The sequence below is a fragment of the Oncorhynchus kisutch genome, linkage group LG1 (genome assembly GCF_002021735.2).
Source record: "Oncorhynchus kisutch isolate 150728-3 linkage group LG1, Okis_V2, whole genome shotgun sequence".
Classification (NCBI taxonomy): domain Eukaryota; kingdom Metazoa; phylum Chordata; class Actinopteri; order Salmoniformes; family Salmonidae; genus Oncorhynchus; species Oncorhynchus kisutch.
Window position 1 is genome coordinate 36,936,746 of NC_034174.2, and position 18,800 is coordinate 36,955,545.

General features: G+C 45.2%; 1 protein-coding gene across 3 annotated transcripts in view; it reads right to left on the bottom strand.

Moving 5' to 3' along the window:
* LOC109895256 (inositol 1,4,5-trisphosphate receptor type 1) overlaps positions 1 to 18,800 on the bottom strand; it is a 164,896-nt gene that overhangs the window by 36,156 nt on the left and 109,940 nt on the right. Inside the window, exons 38-42 of one of the 3 annotated variants that reach the window (XM_020488886.2) lie at positions 17,549 to 17,660; positions 16,337 to 16,372; positions 11,246 to 11,290; positions 9,621 to 9,756; positions 6,384 to 6,571 (exon numbers count right to left, since the gene is read on the bottom strand). In XM_020488886.2, coding sequence (XP_020344475.2) covers positions 6,384 to 6,571; positions 9,621 to 9,756; positions 11,246 to 11,290; positions 16,337 to 16,372; positions 17,549 to 17,660 — 517 coding nt within the window. The remainder of the gene's footprint in view (positions 1 to 6,383; positions 6,572 to 9,620; positions 9,757 to 11,245; positions 11,291 to 16,336; positions 16,373 to 17,548; positions 17,661 to 18,800) is intronic. The other 2 variants (XM_031822925.1, XM_031822927.1) reach the window with 2 other exon arrangements.

Genomic DNA, 18,800 nt, shown 5'->3' on the forward strand with positions numbered 1-18,800 from the left:
AAGTTGTCCCACGGCTAAAACTAGCTGATAAATCCCTGGTCTGACAACATCGTGTTTCAAGATGGGAATTCTCCTCTTTCTTTCTTTCTTTCTTTTCTTTCTTTTCTTTCTTTCTTTCTTTCTTTCTCTTCTTTCTTTCTTTCTTTCTTTCTCTTCTTTCTTTCTTTCTTCCTTCCTTCCTTTCTTCCTTTCTTTCTTTCTCACTCTCTGTGTGCCCCATGCATGCAAAACACCATTACACCAAGACCACAATCAGCCTCAGCAAACACTAAAGAAGGGAAGGAAAAAACCCCGTTAACGCTTTGACTGTGCCATCAAGATACTACCCTTTCTGAACTGCCTGTCATCTAATGCTGTGGAAGACCATTGCCAAAACACTGCCAGATCCATACAGATGTTTGGTTAAATTGTTTATTTATTCTGTTTTTAAAGCGACATATTCTTCTTGTAATGAATATTGCAATATAAAATAAATTGATTATTATTATTATCTCATGTGGTTACAGAACCTCAGTGGAGAGACCACAGTTTGGACTTGGACTCTTTATTCTGTGGGGGTCACATTCAAGCTAAATGGGAGCACATTCTAACCCCTGACTGCAATGAGATCTGTGCTGTCCTATTTCCCTGGAGTGGGGGGGGGGGGGGTTGGTAAGAGCTGTTATCTGGTCACAGTCTACTTGGAGGGAGAGGAGGAGAGACTCTGACCCAGTGGCAGAACATGCCCAATGCTCAGGGTGAATATGACACGAGAGGGAGAAGCCTACCCTACTTACACAGATAGAGGGAGGAAGGGAGGAAAGAAGGAGAGAGGAAGGGAATAATGGAGGGAGAGAGAAAGACAGACAGGGAGCAGAAAAGAGTTAAGAAAAGGGGCGAGATTAACAAAAAATTCAATGAGAAAGGGAAATGGAGTAAGAGAGGTAGGGAGAAATGGGGACGGAGTGAGCGAGTGGTTGAGGAAGGGGGGGGGGGTAATGTTATCAGAGTTGGTATCTAGGCTAGCTCTAAAAAGCTTGTTGCATAACTTGCTTTTTTTCTAGGTTAGGTGTGAAGTCTTAAACTGGGGTAGTGGTTGTGTGCTTTAGGGCTGGTTTAAGCGTGTGTGTATGTGTGCGTGCGTGTTGACATGCGAGGTTGAAAAACAAATAATTTGTAGTTTAAACAAAATGGACAAACTCCATTTTATGTCATATTTAAAAAGAGAGATGTGTATGGAACGCTTGCTGGCATGAGGGCGTTCAGTAACACAATGTTAGACATGTGAAATGAATGAAACATGCCACTCCTCCTTGGTAAAGAGCCCTGAGTTTGCTAACCTTAATTCTCTGAATACAAGGGAATCTCATACTACAGGAGATAGCTAAGTGAACCCACTGACACACCATACTGTACACAAGCACACACAGAGAATGTGGAATCATACAACAATGCACACACACAGTCGTGGAGTAATCTGCAGCATTAATAAACTCTGCTTAAAAGCTTGGGCAAAATATGTTACAATGTTGCTCACATACATTGTCATAAGTCACAGAAATAATGTCTTCTCAAATATGTAGGTCACCACGGATCAGTGTGGTTGTAAAGATAGCATTTTCGAAGTATCCAAGCCAACATTTAATGGGATAGTACCTTGCTCACTTACTATCAAAAAGTATATCTATAGTTTAGTGAAACTGATAACATACTAGTGTCTAGCCAGCAGTCTTTCCTCAGTATCAAAGGATTATGCAGTCTGAATAAAACAGTATTATGTTGTGTCATCAGGTATTCCAATGACAGATCTGCCCAGCTTAAACCCAAAATCAGTGACTTCTCCCTACACCCTCCTCTACTCCAAATCAACAATGACATCATTGTGTACTTATGCCCCCTGGGCAGCAGACTCCAAATCCCCCAGGCCCCACCCACCCCTACCCCCACCACTGTGCACCAGACCACTCGCACGTACACCCTCTGCCACCAGTCAGGGTGAAGGGGTGTGGGATGGAGGAGAGTAGGGGTGGTGGTGCGGGGAGAGTGTGCGTGCTATCCAGCAAGATCCAGTGCAATAAATAACTTGATGACAGAGTGGATAGTGCAGAGGCAGAGAGGGGGGATTAACTGAACCTCACAACCTGGCAAACCACAGAAGTGTGTGTGTGTGTGTGGGGGGGGGGGGGGGATGAGTGTTCATGCCTGTCTCTCTCCACGTTCATCTCTCCCAGAGACCGTAAAAAAAAACTCTCTCCTTCCCATCTCTCTTTCTCGCACAGGCGTGGGTGGGACATTGGGGCCTGAGGAGGGGGTGAGGGAGGAGGGGGGGTAGGCTTCACCGGTGGGGCCTTGGCCAGGATAACACACACAGCGATTACACTGATCCTAGCGGAGACAAGAGCTCTTCACAGCCCCCCTACTCCTCCCCTCCTGCCTCTAACCCTGGATAGCTTACATAACACACACACACACACACACACACACCGGTCTAAGGAATTGCATCTCAGTTGGGAGATGCAGGAGTCCCATAGGGCGGTACACAATTGCCCCGCCGTCGTCCGGGTTTGGCCGGGGTAGGCTGTCATTGTAAATAAGAATTTGTTCTTAACTGACTTGACCTGAGCTCTTCTAAATCCTAGAGGGTCCTAAAGGGTCTCCCTCGCCACAATTGATTCAAAACAAAGTTTGCATTGTGTGTGATTGCATTGTATGCATCACACACTGTACACATTTGTTGTTGCCGAACCATGCATTTTGCAACAGCATGATGGTAGAAGTAATATGGTCTTTCTTTCTTTCTTCTGCATTTCAGCGTGGTCAAAACATCCCCCTATTATTAGAAGACATTAGTAGAATAGAGAGATATAGTGTTCCTACAAGTACATTGTTTTGGCAGGCGTATTAAAAAGACATCTGTGTTTAGACCGGACTTAGAAAAATTGTTCTGGAAAAGAGACAACGCTCGACAGATTGATGTTGAGGATGTTAAGACAGACATGGTGGTGGAGGAGTAGAAAATGGAGTGATGGTGAGGAGGAGGGAAGAGGAGAGAGAGAGCGAGAGGGAAGTGAAGGATGGGGAGTCTCAGGGGCCCCCTGGAGTGTTGGGTAAACAGAGAGACTGTCTGTAACCATGGAGACTAACCCCAAGCGGAATGAGATTTAGGCGTGGCAGGGCGAGGCGGGGGCTCTGAAAAACAAGGTCACAGCGCTTTCCCTTCTCTCCTTCCGTTCCGCCACTTGGCATCAACAAAGGGATGTTATATAACAGCTATTTATAACAGCGCTCCCTCTCGTTCCCACTCTCTCTCTCCCTAATTCACGTCAGGCAGCGCCACACATAGACTAACTGCAATTGCAGCTCTCCTCCGCGTCTCTCTTCCTTTTGCCTTCTCTCTCCACTGAATCATTTTCTTCACTTACAGCCTTTTGTCCTCTCTTACCCAAAACGAGCCTCTTTGCTTCCTTCTTCCTGCTATCCTCTTCTCTGTTCCTTCATCTTCTACTCTTCTTCCTTATCCTCTGTCCTCTCTGTCACTCTGACCCTCCCCTGACAATGGAAGCTTGAAAAAAATCACAGACTAGACAATAGAATAGGACAGATGACCTTGTGTCTTGTCAATCATCTTACACAGTAACTCAGGACTAAAACCCAGAGAGGAACCTCACCATCCCAAACTTACTAACTTCCTTCCTTACATATTAGCACAAAGAAGCCTTTATTGGTGTGGCATTGGTTCTTCAGTGTGCAGTCAGTCTATGGATGCCTCCTGGAAGGCAAATGAGCAGCATGACTTCTGGTTTCACGTCAGGTGCCCGACCACTGCTGAAATGTCACATCACAACACAATAACCACGCACACACACAAGACCTTTCCCTCCCTTTGTGCCAACAGTAGCCGTCACAGGAAGGAAGAGTGTGGCAGGCAGGAACAATCTAATGTCTCCTGGAGAAAAGTGACTGATGTTTTTAATTATTTTATGTAACCTTTAACTAGCCAAGTCAGTTAAGAACAAATTCTCAATGACGGCCTACCTCGGCCAAACCCTAACCCGGACGACGCTGGGCCAATTGTGCACCACCCTATGGGACTCCCGATCACGGCAGGTTGTGATACAGCCTGGAATCGAACCAGGGTATGTAGTGACGCCTCTAGCACCGAAGCCTCTAGCACTGAGATGCTGCGCCACTCGGGAGCCCCTGACATGGATTGTTCTTGGCTAACTTTCTTTTATTTGTAGAAAGACAGTTGCTCAGTCACTCCTGGCCTGCCTAGAAGCTGGCAGGAGAGTGTATAAGTAAGGAGTTTGAGCATGACTGAGGGAGTGGGTGAGTGAGTACATGGTCAGGTTTATTTCTGTGTGGTATGTAGATCAGGGGGTAATGGTAAACCGTGCGAGTGCTATCTCAGGCTTCCATCCAGAAGAGTTGTCAAATCAAAATCAGATTCTATTGGTCACATACACGTGTTTAGCAGATGTTATTGTGGGTGTAGTGAAAAGCTCGTCTGGGATAGACCTGTCAACACAGATAAGAAACCTCAGAGTGGATCCCTTCTTAAAAAGATACATTGAAAACGAGGAGTGCTAGTACACCAACAAACATGCGCATTGCTATTAGTTTGTGTTTCATAGAAATAATATGAGGTCAGGACTCCAGCAAATTAATCTAAAAATAATTACAATACTATTTGTATAGTCTTAATATTCTTTGAGAGACAAATCCACTTTTCATCATAATTAAATAAATATATCTTCAAAGACCAGGGTTCAAAGACCAGGGTTAAGAAGATTATTATCCAGCTCATCAGTATGAAAAGTGAACCTGGAGGTTTCTAGAAAGACCTATTCTAGTGTGTCCTCAGGTTTCATAATCTACTGGGAGACAGAACAGTCCAAACACCACAGAGGACAACTGCAGAGACGTCAAGTGGTTATTTGTAGAGGTGACAGTTGGTGATCATCTGGAGAAGTATCCGGGTCAGAAAGCAAATTATCTAGCCTAGCAAGCTGGTTTACATTCATGAAATGCTACAGTATGTTAAGTCATGAAGTACTTAAGAGAACATGTCTCCCCTTTTTAGCATTAAATGATAATACTTATACTCTAAATTTCCGCTCAGTGTTTCAGAACAAAATAACTATGTAATAAAGAGCGGCAGTTTATTTCCAGTCGCCCCTCCTCTCTCCCTACTGCCCCACTTCCAGAGGCTCAGCATGACCCAGTCTGGGTCGAGAAAGAAAGAGAGGGAGGGAAAGAGAGAAAGAGGGAGGGCTGGAATGTTTTTAAGCCCGAGACATTCCTCATTGTTCATTCACACAGGCCTTATGTAATGCTGGTCACGTGATACTCTGTGCTCTCTCTGCAGCAGCGAGGCTAACAGGCAGGGAGGGAGGCAAACAGGGATACAGGCAGACAGGCTGCAGCCGTGGGAAGTCAGGACATCATCTCTGCTAGAGTGGCTTCCTCCCTCCTAATCTGATTACGCAAGTTGCCCCTGCTTACGCAAGCACAGGCAGGCAGAGACAGACAGACAACACAGACAGATTGATAGCAAACATAAATGCAGCGGGCTTGTGCACACATTTATATGCACACACACGTAACTAAATGTCTCCTATGTTTGCAGAGAAGTATCATATTTCTCCATTGTAAACAATCCAGAGGGCTTTATGGAGCAGGTGTCATGTGCCTCACAGTTTCAGTTCAATCATTCCCCTTGGCCTCAAGGGACTGTTTAAAGTTGACAGTAAACTTGGTCTTTATTGTGTGCTCAGCTCTGTCAGGAGAAGTAGAGCAGTGTTGTGGGGCATGCTGAGTCATTCTCTTCTTTAATAATAATAATTTTGGGGGTGTTTATATTTGTCCTGTTACAAGTGTGTAATGGAAATGTGTTTCTTGCATATTCCAACTCCCCTGAGCGACCTGCAGGAAGTGGGGTCACAGCCAGGGTCACCATTGTTCAGAGCCCCTAGAGCAATTAGGGCTAAGTGCGTTCCTCAAGGGCACAGCGACAGATTTTTCACCTTATCAGCTCAGGTTTTCAAATAAGCAACCATTTGGTTACTGGCCCAACACTCGAACCTTGAGGCTACCTGCCACCCCTTCTAAGGCAGCGGGGAGGGGTGTGGACTAATGCAAAATGGCTGCCTTGTACAGGGTCAGAGCAGGCCAGTACCTGGATAGACCTTGGTACTGTCCCTATCCAAGGACTTCTCTTTTTCTCTTTTTTTTCCCTCATCTATGAAGTGTGTTGGATGTTTGGACCAATGATGTATGTTGTTTATAGTAGTGAAATGCACTTTAAATAATGTTTGGTTTGATTTATCATTCAGGTATTTATTAGGCTTCAGTCATTCCTGACAAACCCACATCCTTATGATTGGCAGCTGGCTCTGACTCACTTGGATGGTGGTGTTCCCACCCTCCAGCAGGGCGATGGCCAATAGGATGCTCTCCTGAAAGACACGGTCACTGGTGGTGTTCATGATGAGGTCGATGACCAGGTCGGAGGCGCCCTCCTTGTCCAGATGACACTGCACCTCTGCCAGGCTCATCTCCCCTCGACTCAGGGCTCCCGGACCACCTAGACCTGAAGGGAGGGACAGGGGTGGAGGGTCAGGATTATGAATGTGGTTTTCCCTGATCTACTGATTTATAAGGATAAGGAGAGGTTTCAAATCTTATATCTAACATCTTACTACCACAGTCATCTATAGATACCTCTAAATTACTCATTCACAATGGAATGTCTGGCGAAATATGAGTGCAAAATAGGGCAGTCGCCTACATCCAGGCAGTCGCCTACATCCAGGCAGTCGCCTACATGTATATTTCATTGTGAAACCTTTACAAACTAATTTACAATGTAATTGCATATATAATTAGAAAGCAAATTCAAGTTTTAGCCACATTTCAAATAATGATGTTTTAATTTCATAAGAAAACATCAAGAGGGGCTACTATGCTTCTTATGAGCGATTAACACCAGTATCAATGACAACACCCATGGTAGCCTTTAGTAGTGGCACACACCCACGGCACTCACACACACATGCAAACACACCCGCTGCACTCACACACATGCAAACACACTCGCTGCACACACACACAAACACACAGGCAAACACACTGCACTCACACACCCACACACATGCAAACACACTGCAATCACACACATGCAAACACACTGCACTCATACACCCACACACATGCAAACACACTGCACACACACACAGACATGCAAACACACTGCATTCATATGCACACACAGACATGCAAACACACTGCATTCATATACCACCCCCCCCCCCCCCACACACACGTAAACACAATGCAATCACACACTCACACACATGCAAACACACTGCACTCGCACACATGCAAACACACTGCACTCGCACACATGCAAACACACTGCACTCACCCCCCCCCCCCCCCACACACACACACACATTAATAAGGCTTGGGGGGGGGGGGGGGGACCCAAGAACTAGGCTTATTACTCATTCCCATTAGAGGCATAGTGTTGTAACAGCACTTACATATTACATTGATTGACATGGACACTAAATCATTGAACATTGAACATGGGCACTAAAACATGCTTTACCTGGGTAATATGACATCATTCCATATGCGTTTACAGCTGCCACCATGTTAAGTGTGATAAACTTCTGCATCCTGGTGATGGTCTTAATACTACATAGAAATAAGCTACACTCTTATCATGGTTTATTCAACAGGCCTCATTCCCCAAAAAGCCAGAGTAGTTCTCCTCAACTGAGCTGTATGAGAAAAGCTGTGTGAAGAGATACATTGCCTCAATATTTTGGTCAGATCAATCACAGTGACCTGCTCATCATGAGGAAATAACAGTGTTGTGCTCAGTCACAGGGCTGGACTAGAGCTAGACATCTCTACAGCTCAGCAGTAAAGAATTATGTGTGTGTGTGTGTATAGAGATAGGCCTCCTGGTTATATAACAGAGAGATAATGAACAGGTCTGTTTGAGAAATCTTGACATGCATACACTTCTTTAGCAGAACAATATCAACTTCCCTTAGTTGTGCTATCTGCATGACTAATAAAGATGAATAAAGATACTTTTCTTTGGAAGGGGGCAGAGGTCCAGAGTTAAGAATTAGGTCAAAAGAATATGCAACGTTGCCATGCTTGGTTTGTGTGCACTAGAAACTCTTGCTTTTTAAAAATAATTATAATATTTTTTTTACATTTTAGGTTCCTTTTGTTCATTTGCATCTGGCAAATTACTCATACAACAGTTTGTGACAACTTACACAAAACAATGGACAGACAGACCGAGAGACAGAAGAGGACAGATGGAGAAGAGGATAGACGGAGAAGATGGGGAGACAGAGAGAAAGACAGACAGAGAGACAAGGAAGAGGACAGGGAGACAGAGAAGAGGATAGACGGAGAAGATGGGGAGACAGACAGAGAGACAAGGAAGAGGACAGGGAGACAGAAGAGGATAGACGGAGAAGATGGGGAGACAGACAGAGAGACAGACAGAGAGACAGAAGAGGACAGACGGAGAAGAGGATAGACGGAGAAGATGGGGAGACAGAGAGAAAGACAGACAGAAGAGGACAGACGGAGAAGAGGATAGACGGAGAAGATGGGGAGACAGAGAGAAAGACAGACAGAGAGACAAGGAAGAGGACAGGGAGACAGAGAAGAGGATAGACGGAGAAGATGGGGAGACAGAGAGAAAGACAGACAGAGAGACAGAAGAGGACAGACGGAGAAGAGGATAGACGGAGAAGATGGGGAGACAGAGAGAAAGACAGACAGAAGAGGACAGACGGAGAAGATGGGGAGACAGAGAGAAAGACAGACAGAAGAGGACAGACGGAGAACAGGATAGACGGAGAAGATGGGGAGACAGAGAGAAAGACAGACAGAGAGACAAGGAAGAGGACAGGGAGACAGAGAAGAGGATAGACGGAGAAGATGGGGAGACAGAGAGAAAGACAGACAGAGAGACAGAAGAGGACAGACGGAGAAGAGGATAGACGGAGAAGATGGGGAGACAGAGAGAAAGACAGACCGAGAGACAGAAGAGGACAGACGGAGAAGATGGGGAGACAGAGAGAAAGACAGACAGAAGAGGACAGACGGAGAAGAGGATAGACAGAGAAGATGGGGAGACAGAGAGAAAGACAGACAGAGAGACAAGGAAGAGGACAGGGAGACAGAGAAGAGGACAGACGGAGAAGATGGGGAGACAGAGAGAAAGACAGACAGAGAGACAGAAGAGGATAGACGGAGAAGATGGGGAGACAGAGAGAAAGACAGACAGAAGAGGACAGACGGAGAAGAGGATAGGCGGAGAAGATGGGGAGACAGAGAGAAAGACAGACAGAGAGACAAGGAAGAGGACAGGGAGACAGAGAAGAGGACAGATGGAGAAGATGGGGAGACAGAGAGAAAGACAGACAGAGAGACAAAGAAGAGGACAGGGAGACAGAGAAGAGGATAGACCGAGACAGACAGACAAGATGAGAAACAGTAGAGACAAATAAGATGACAGACAGAGAAGAGGACAGACAGAGGAGATGACAGATAGAGATACTATATACTAGATATAGGGAATCTTCTCAGAGAGATGCTCTCACCTGATTGGCTCTTGCTGGGCCCTACTGGAACCAGGGTTCCGTTGCTGAAGGCAGTCAGGCTGTCCCTCCGCCCACCACTCCTACTATGGAAGTTGCCATAGTAACGGTTCACCAGAATCTGCCTCAACGCCTCACCCTACAAAGAGAAGAAAACTGAGGTGTATTAATGGGATGGTGTAAGAGAGGAGACTTGAGAGGGAGTTTATTATACAGTGTACATTATGAGCACCATATATGCATCATCATGCCAGTGAGGCCCAGTTGAATTGATTAAAGTGGTTTGAAGAGGGAAGGGACATATGGCAACTTCCCAGGATCAGGCCAAGCCAATCAAAAATAAACATTGTGTGCATGAACTGAACTGCTCTAAGTTACCCACATAGTCCTGCAAGGATGAAGATTAGAGTTCAGATGGCATGTTTGTTTTGGTTGGAATAGGGTTCTGAAAACACCAGGGTTATGGGTTTGATATCAGCATGGGCTCCCTATGTCGCTGTAGATAAAGCGTCTGCTAAATGTCCATATTGTTATTACTCTCCCAACATTCTCATTCACATATTGAATAAACACTCAATAACACAAGTAAAAATAAGTCATCAAGCTTGTTATATCTCTATCCCTGGTAAAAGTGAGCCTGCGTCCTGCTTTGGGAGTTTGGGACCTAGCTTTTTTCAGACAGGCCTGCCCTCCCAAGACATAGCAAAGATGACTCATCCAGCCACCAATGGGAGTCTGCACGACTCTGCCATTGCCACGGCAACTGCAGCGCACACGTTACCTGACAGACCTCCCATGAGGGGAACTGAGGGAAAAGAGTGAGAGGTGGTAGAGTGTGTGTGTGCGTGTGTTACAGTCAGCCGTGGGTGTGCATTTGAGAATGAGAGCGACATTACATAAAGCCTGCTACCATGGTAATGCTCCAGCTAGCAGAGATGGGCTAACCCACGCAGTACGGAGAACAGAGCCTTATCTGTCATCGGCAGGGGGCAGATTTATGGACATTGTTTGGGCATTGTGTGAAACAAACGACACAATCACACATCGAGAGCCAAACATCCAATCACGCTCCACATCTTTGTCTTCCACTCCCCATTTCCTTTGAGACAACAAGTGTGTGGAGGTGGGAAGGTAGCATATGTTGTGCGAGTTGGTCCATCTGTGTTCGATTGCAGTACCCAGTTTGTGTTAGAGACAAACTGACTGCTAAGAGAATGCCACTGAAATACAGGCTTCACTTGTGCTCATCCTTTCCACACACACAGACACACTAAGCCAACCGTGATTATATGGAGGACACCAAGTCAGCTAACAACAACCGTAGGGTAAGGGCTGCAGTGGAGTTCGTAATCTGTTGAGTTCAGTGATGGGTTAAGGGTTCAGGCTAGGGTGAAAGCCTAGCAATCTCTACGGTCGGTCTTGATCATGTGTGTGAGCTTCTGTTATGTTAGAGTTACGTTCAGGACTAGGGGTTTATCTTGGTCATGTTATGGCCTTGGCCACTAGTACCTACCCTTTTCTGATGTTATGCTCATGTTCATGTTCGGATCCTCCGGTAGTTTATTAAGGTTAAATTGGGGTTAAGGGTTTATGGTTGTGCTCATGTTACAGTCAGGATTAGTACCTACCCTCCTCTGGTCATCCAGTATTTTCTGTGGCTGGTTGAGATCCAGCTGCTGGTGCAGTGAGGTGGGTTAGCACAGCACAGCGGGCCAACAGAAACAAACACAGGGTTATTCCTCATGCAGCATTGGTAAGGCCAACATACACAGACACAGTGTTAATAACAGATTATTAATAATTCTATAAATTATTGACTTGCAAATAGGCAGCTATAGGGTTGTGCCATGCCATTGACTGGTTAGAGCGGGGTGGTGTGAAGGTTATGGAGGGGTCAAAGCAAAGGGAGGGGTCAGCAACGGCGATGATGACTATCAATCAGGAAGTAAAGGGAGGGTGAAGAGAATCAACAGTTCACTCTCTGGAACCACAGCATATAACGAACTGCAGACCAACGTTGCAGTCAGCAAAGTACAATACTACTGTACAAATGACAGCACAAATAAAAGTAATCCATGGTTCTCTTGTCTTTCATGTGGATCCTTGGCCTTTTGGAGAGGTTGCGGCCACATAGTGGGATGTACAGGATACCTGTTAGCTAGCTACAACTGTTTGGAGTCCGATCACGCTCCCGTGCAATCATGTTAATTACATAAGATGCAGATACACTAGAAGGGGAGGCGTGGATGGGGAAGGGGTGGAGGGGAAAGAGAGAGGGAGGGAGTTACATAATGGAGCTCAGTGACACACAGGAGCTTAGAAAACCCATCTGTCACCATAACAAGAGAGCGAGAATAACACAACAAATCACAACACAGGGCTCTGCCAGCACAACCATGCCCCCCCTGAAACAAGGAAGGAGGGAATAAAGGGCGGCTGAGGGCAGGCCTATAACTGGCTACATTAACCTGTTGAGTGTAGGGGGCAGTATTTTGATGTTTGGATGAAAAACGTACCCAAATTAAACTGCCTATTTCTCAGGCTCAGAAACTAGAATATGTATATAATTGTCAGATTAGGCTAGAAAACACTCTAAAGTTTCCAAAACTGTCAAAATACTGTCTGTGAGTATAACAGAACTTATATTGCAGGCGAAAACCTGAGGAAATTCCAACTAGGAAGTGCCTCTTATTTTGAAAGCTCCCTGTTTCATTGCATGCCTTCCCTCCATTTAAAGGGATATCAACCAGATTTCTTTCCCTACGGCTTCCACATGATGTAAACAGTCTTTAGACATAGTTTCAGGCTTTTATTCTGAAAAAATGAGCGAGAATGATCACATCTCGATAGTGGATGACTGGGTGCCAGCAGAGTTTTGCATGCGCAACAGCTTGGAGCAGACATTTTCTCTCTCTCCTATTGAAAAAGCTACGGTCCGGTTGAAATATTATTGATTATTTATTGTAAAAACAACCTGAAGATTGATTATAAAAAACGTTTGACATGTTTCTACGAACTTTACGGATACTATTTGGAATTTGCGTCTGCCCCGTCGTGACTGCTCGAGCCTGTGGATTTCTGAACAAAACGTGCCAACCAAATGGAGGTATTTTGGATATAAAAATAATCTTTATGGAACATAAGGAATATTTATTGTGTAACTGGGAGTCTCGGGAGTGCAAACATCTGAAGATCAAAGGTAAGCGATTCATTTTATTGCTTTTCTGACCTTCGTGACGAATCTACTTTGCTGCTAACTGTTTGTAATGTTTTGTCTGCTGAGAGATGTCCTGACATAAACGCTCAGTTTGCTTTAGCTGTAAAGCTTTTTTGAAATCTGACACATCAGGTGGATTAACAACAGGCCAAGCTGTATTTTGCTTTATTGCACTTGTGATTTTATAAAAATGTAATATTTTTAATAACTTAATTTGAATTTGGAGCTCTGCAATTCAGCGGATGTTGACGAAAATGATCCCGCTAACGGGATGGGTGCGCCTAGAAGTTAGAGAGGTTGTGTGTGTGTGTAGGGTTGGAATAGTGTGCCGTTTTCCTACCGTATATCCAATATATGGTAGATAAGCCTGAGAATTCCTGGTATGTGTCTGTATAGAGACTAGCATGTTTGTGTCACCTTAAAACTTTCAGTGATTATGTTACCTTTTACACATCACTTAAAGACTTAAGAACATTTAAATCTAACTTAAAAAGTTACGTTTACATAATCATACTGTTTCCTTCAAAATGTATGACCACATCAATGCCAGACAGCCACCGTCACACAGCCTGCTGATCAGAGCAGATCTGCGCTCTCTCCCCAACGCCCATGGGTCCAACCACAGCGACCGCACAACAACCCCTTATGCTCACCACATCCTCCCCAACAATCGTTCCACCGAGCTGGAATCTCCCCGCGGCAAGCCCCTGCTGTCTGTCACATCTCCAGATTCCACGTTAAGAGAAAACACATGCAAAAACATTCCCCTTTTAGGTGTTTTTTTTGTGTGTGTGCTGTGCATGTCCATGTGTTTGTGTTTTAGCAGGCGGAGGGAGACAGTCATGTTTAGACCCGTTGCTGACTGAAATGGATCTTGGGGTTTGCCGCTTGGCTGCCCACTGTCCAAAGTTCTCCAAACACAATAAAGACATTGAGGAAACCTAATAGAATGTCTGTTGCTCTCTGTCATTTTCGCTGCAACTAACCTGCTTTTCTCAGACTTGCAAAATGAAATCAATCTAGTCCACCCAAGCTCTTGAGCCAAGGCCAACACCAACCAAGTGTCTGGTGAGTGTCAACAATTGACCGGAACTACTTTTGTACATAGTCATAGTCATCTATAAAGGATCTATTCAGCTAAAGTAACAGTTCAGAATGTTGCAGAGATGTAACGTATAGAGCTGACACAATTCCATGTTCTACATGACAGAGTATCATATCTGCTCTAAAACATTTATATCTGACGGTTTTGTGACATTACACCCTCCTGAACAGAGCCCAGGTCCCTCTCACTGATTTGCCTCCTTCCTCTTTAAATCATGGGCCCAGGTGTTAAAAGGGAAATCTGAGATTACAACATCCATTTTTATTATTTATTACATCCATTTGTATTATTTATACATTTGATACCCATTGATTCTAGAAGAATATCACTTATGGATGCCTCTATTAGTTCAACTTTCACACCCCATCAGAACCAAAAATACACGCTTATTTAGTGGCGAACCAGTGGGGAACCAGAATGAGAACATTTTTGTTCTGGCCCAACACCAACACACATGATTCAGCTTCACCTAATCAACTTATCATCAAGCCCATGATGTGTTGAACTGAGTTAGCTGGTGCTCGGTTAGAACAGACATGGTCCCCCTGTGAGTTGCCGGTCCTACCAGAATTAAGAATACATAACATAGATATTCTAGAGCAGCTCACACATATATGTTCATGTGCATTTAGGACAAGCTACATTTTAACCCACATATATTTATCTTGCTTAATCACAGAGAGGTGTGTGTGTCTGCACTGTGCTGTGTGGGGAGTCTCTTCCAACACTAACACACCACGGAAACAACCTCTGCCAACTCTACTTAGACTACACACACAGTGTAAGTGACTGTGCAGAGTGTGAGAGAAAGAAGGAGAGAGATACTGAGAAAAAGTGAGAGAGACAGAGACAGAGAAAGAGAAAGATAGAGGGAAAATAGGGAGAGGTATTAGCGAGAGAAAGGTGGGCGAGGTTGGCTGGCTTGTTTACCTCATACTGCCGTTATTACATCAGAGCTAGCGGTGAGGAGGGAGGGGCATCAAACCGGTGTGGATAGGGAGGGCTGTAGACAGATATATACCCCCCCTCCTCAACCCTGTACCCCATATAGCCCCCCCATATCCCCTCTTGGACCCCTCCTGCGAAGGCACAGCCAGTGTCTTTGGGTATACAGCTCCTCCACACTGTTATTGGCAATTACCTCTGAAGGTCACACATCAGTGGAGGTCAGGAGAGAGAGAGAGAGGGAGAGAAGCAAGGAGAGAGAGAGAGGCAAGGAGAGAGAGAGACGCAAGGAGAGAGAGAGAGACGCAAGGAGAGAGAGAGAGGGAGAGACGCAAGGAGAGAGAGAGAGGGAGAGACGCAAGGAGAGAGAGAGAGGGAGAGACGCAAGGAGAGAGAGAGAGGGAGAGACGCAAGGAGAGAGAGAGAGAGGGAGAGACGCAAGGAGAGAGAGAGAGGGAGAGACGCAAGGAGAGAGAGAGGCAGGCTGGGTTCCAGGAAAAAGGGAAAGAAAGCCGACCCGGTTCTTATGTAACCACCGCCCCAGAGCTGGCAGCGGCCCAGGGATCGTGCAGCTCACAGGCAGGGAAAACTAGGACGCAGCCACACACACACACACACACACACACATCTTCCTAATCCTAGATACACTGTTACAGTGCCTCCTACTGACACCCTGGGGAAAGGCAGGGGAAACACCCTAAAACAGCCATGAGCTCAGACTGCACATAGAAAGTAGAGAATGGGGAGAAAGGAAGAATGCATAGGGTAAGAGAGAGAGGAAGAGAAGATAACTAAATGGCACACATTTGAGAAGCCAACATTTCTGGTCACAAATGCATTTAGGTCAAACAGAAAGTGTCAGGATATTCTATCAAACTCACACTCTCCTCTTAGTGGTCCATAACTAGGGCCAGGGATTTTCTCTGCACACTTGACTAGAACAGAAAGAACTCCTGGTCCTGTCCATGACAGCATGGTGCTGCAATATCATTGACTAAAGCTCTTCCTGAAAGCTCCATTCATCCTTCTAGTGAAATAGGGAGGGATGTTCCTAAATGGAACTAGTGCACACATTCCACAGCCCTTAGAGAGACTGACTGGGACACACATACTGGCAGCCTGCCCTACCAGCATGGGACTCACCCTGGAACAGCACAGCACTACTGGGTAAAGCGCACACACGTGCACATATGGGAACGCGCACACACCCACCCACCCACACCGTTACTTACTGATTGGGAGGGTGAGGAGAGCGGGTGGATGAGCGGGAGAGAGGGTAACAGGGAAAGCAACCCAAATCTACCACTACAACCCCAGGCGTACTACCTACAGACACATTTCACCACCACATACAGCCACAACTACAATCACAGACCTACATTTAAGAGGACAAGGCACATTCACAGAACAACTGAAAGAGGGAGAGAGAAGTTGAAGAAAAAGAGGGACAACCTCAGGCATATCCATCTCATCATCAAAGGCCCTGAGCTGAAAGAGAAGAGAGGGGTGGAGGGTTAGCCATGGATTAGCATAAAGAGGATGCAGGCTGCTGTGTCAGTGTGAGCAGGGCACACCACATCATTAGATGGAGCAAAAAAAACTAAATGTCACAGTCTTAACAAGTAGACCCTTGTTCTCATTAACTTTTTATTGGGCTTTTCTATTCAGGTGAAGTCCGTCAGTTGAAAATAGAAATTCACGCAGACGCATGATAAAAGAACAGGTTCACACTTCCCACAACCAATAATCTGAACCTAATGATCTCTTTTGAAGGCGTTACAATTTTTATTTAATTTTTTTATTTAACCTTTATTTAACTAGGCAAGTCAGTTAAGAACAAATTCTTATTTACAATGACGGCCTAGGAACAGCGGGTTAACTGCCTTGTTCAGGGGCAGAATGACAGATTTATTTTTTACCTTGTCAGCTCGGGGATTCAACCTAGCAACCTTCGGTTACTGGGCCACCTCTCTAACCACTAGGCTACCTGCCGCCCCGAATCAACTATACCTCCTAAAAGCTATGACTGCTCTTACGTAATGATGGAGGTACTGTCAGCCATTGGTTAGCATATGGAGGATACAGGCTGCCGCTGTATCAGTGTGAGCAGGGCACACCACAACATTAGGAAGCATACACAAACTTTAGTCAGACAGTATATAAAGAGCGTCTTCATGTGATGTGAATCTTAGCACACATTTAATACTTTAGAAAATACATTCATTATTAAAGGGTGTTTGACACAAAACGGAAAGAGTTGGTATAATAGTAAAGGCGAGATCCATCAATTCTGAGCCAATTCCCTTTCTAGGAAGATCGGGGGTTATATCTCCCCGCTTGACCTCAGACATGAATGCTTTCATTGGACCGTGCTGGTCAGCCAAGTAGTCATGAGGTCAGTCTAGCCTGGACCAGCTCAGTGTGTGTGTGTCTATGTGTGTGTACTCATCATGTAGATCCATATCATTCCGTATCACATCAGAATAAAAAGAACACACTCACACTGGTTGATAAGTTGTACAATGTGAGCGATCCTAAAAAGAGAAGGGTAGAAACTAGATAGGGTTGGTCATCGACACCACTGTGATGGAGAGAAGCAGTGGTATTCGAGGTTCGGGGCTGCTGATGGAGGTAAGGTAAGGTGTGTTGTGACTCGTGTCCTACCTTCTCTCCATATCCTCTGTCTTTGGTCATCATCTCTCGGAGGGTCTGCAGGACCTTGATACAAAGCCTCTCTTCATTCTCCTCCAGAAGCTGCTTGGTGTGTTTGATCAGCCTGGGGAGAGACAGTATCAAAGGTCACAGTGGGGTCCACTAACCATGGGGTCAAGTTCACAAGGATTGACTGGATGGGTGGGTTTGGGGCTCACCGTAAGGTGGTGTGGTGGGTGTTGTACACACATTTTCATTTAAGTAATTTAACCAGAGTGACTTAGTAGGTGCATTCAACTACGTTTTTTTATTGGAAAACAATCACATATTAGTCATTGCAAGTAAACACTTAATTTTGTTTCTTTTCAGATGAAGTCTGCCAAGTGGAAATAGAAATTCACGCAGACACATAACTTAAGATAAAAAACAGCTTCACGTTTCCCACGACCAATAATCTTATCCACAAATGTTCTCTTTTTGAAGGCCTTGGCCACATCCAACTATACTGAACAATAATAGAAAACGCAACATGTAAAGTGCTGGTCCTACATTTCATGAGCTGAAATCAATTTGACACTAGAAGGTACAGAAGACGGTGTTGGTACTGTCAGAATGAGGGCGTCTGTAGTCCCACTGGTGTTGCTGCTGTGTGTCTGGGTTCAGGGAGAGACCGACACACAGACCACCACCCAACCTGACATCTGGACTAAACTGGAAGACCTCAGAGACACTGTGCACAACCTGGGGGTCATCGTGATGGGAGAGCAGCTGAGCAACACAGACTGAACTATCCGTCTACAAGAGCCAGGTGGTTGATCTGAAAGTGGAGCTGACATCACCAAGTATCAGATGTGAGGTCAGGAAGGAGAGTGACGGTACAGTCACAAAGATCCTATTAATTTAATAATTACCTGTTCTCATATGTAATTCCATGGGTACAGTAATGTGAAAACTTTGCATAATCTTTTTACTTCATCTACCACAGCAACCTTTTCTACGTGCACCTTTCCTACACACTTCTCAGTAGTTGGAATTCAGACTTACCTTACTTACTGTGCCTTCGGAAAGTATTCAGGCCCCTTGACATTTTCCACATGGTTACAGATTTATTCTGTCCCCCCCCCCCCCCATCAAGCTACACACTAAACCCCATAATGACAAAGCAAAAACGTAAATATCACACTCACATAAGTATTCAGACCATTTACTCAGTACTTTGTTGAAGTACTTTTGGCAGCGATTACAGCCTCAAGTCTTCTTGGGT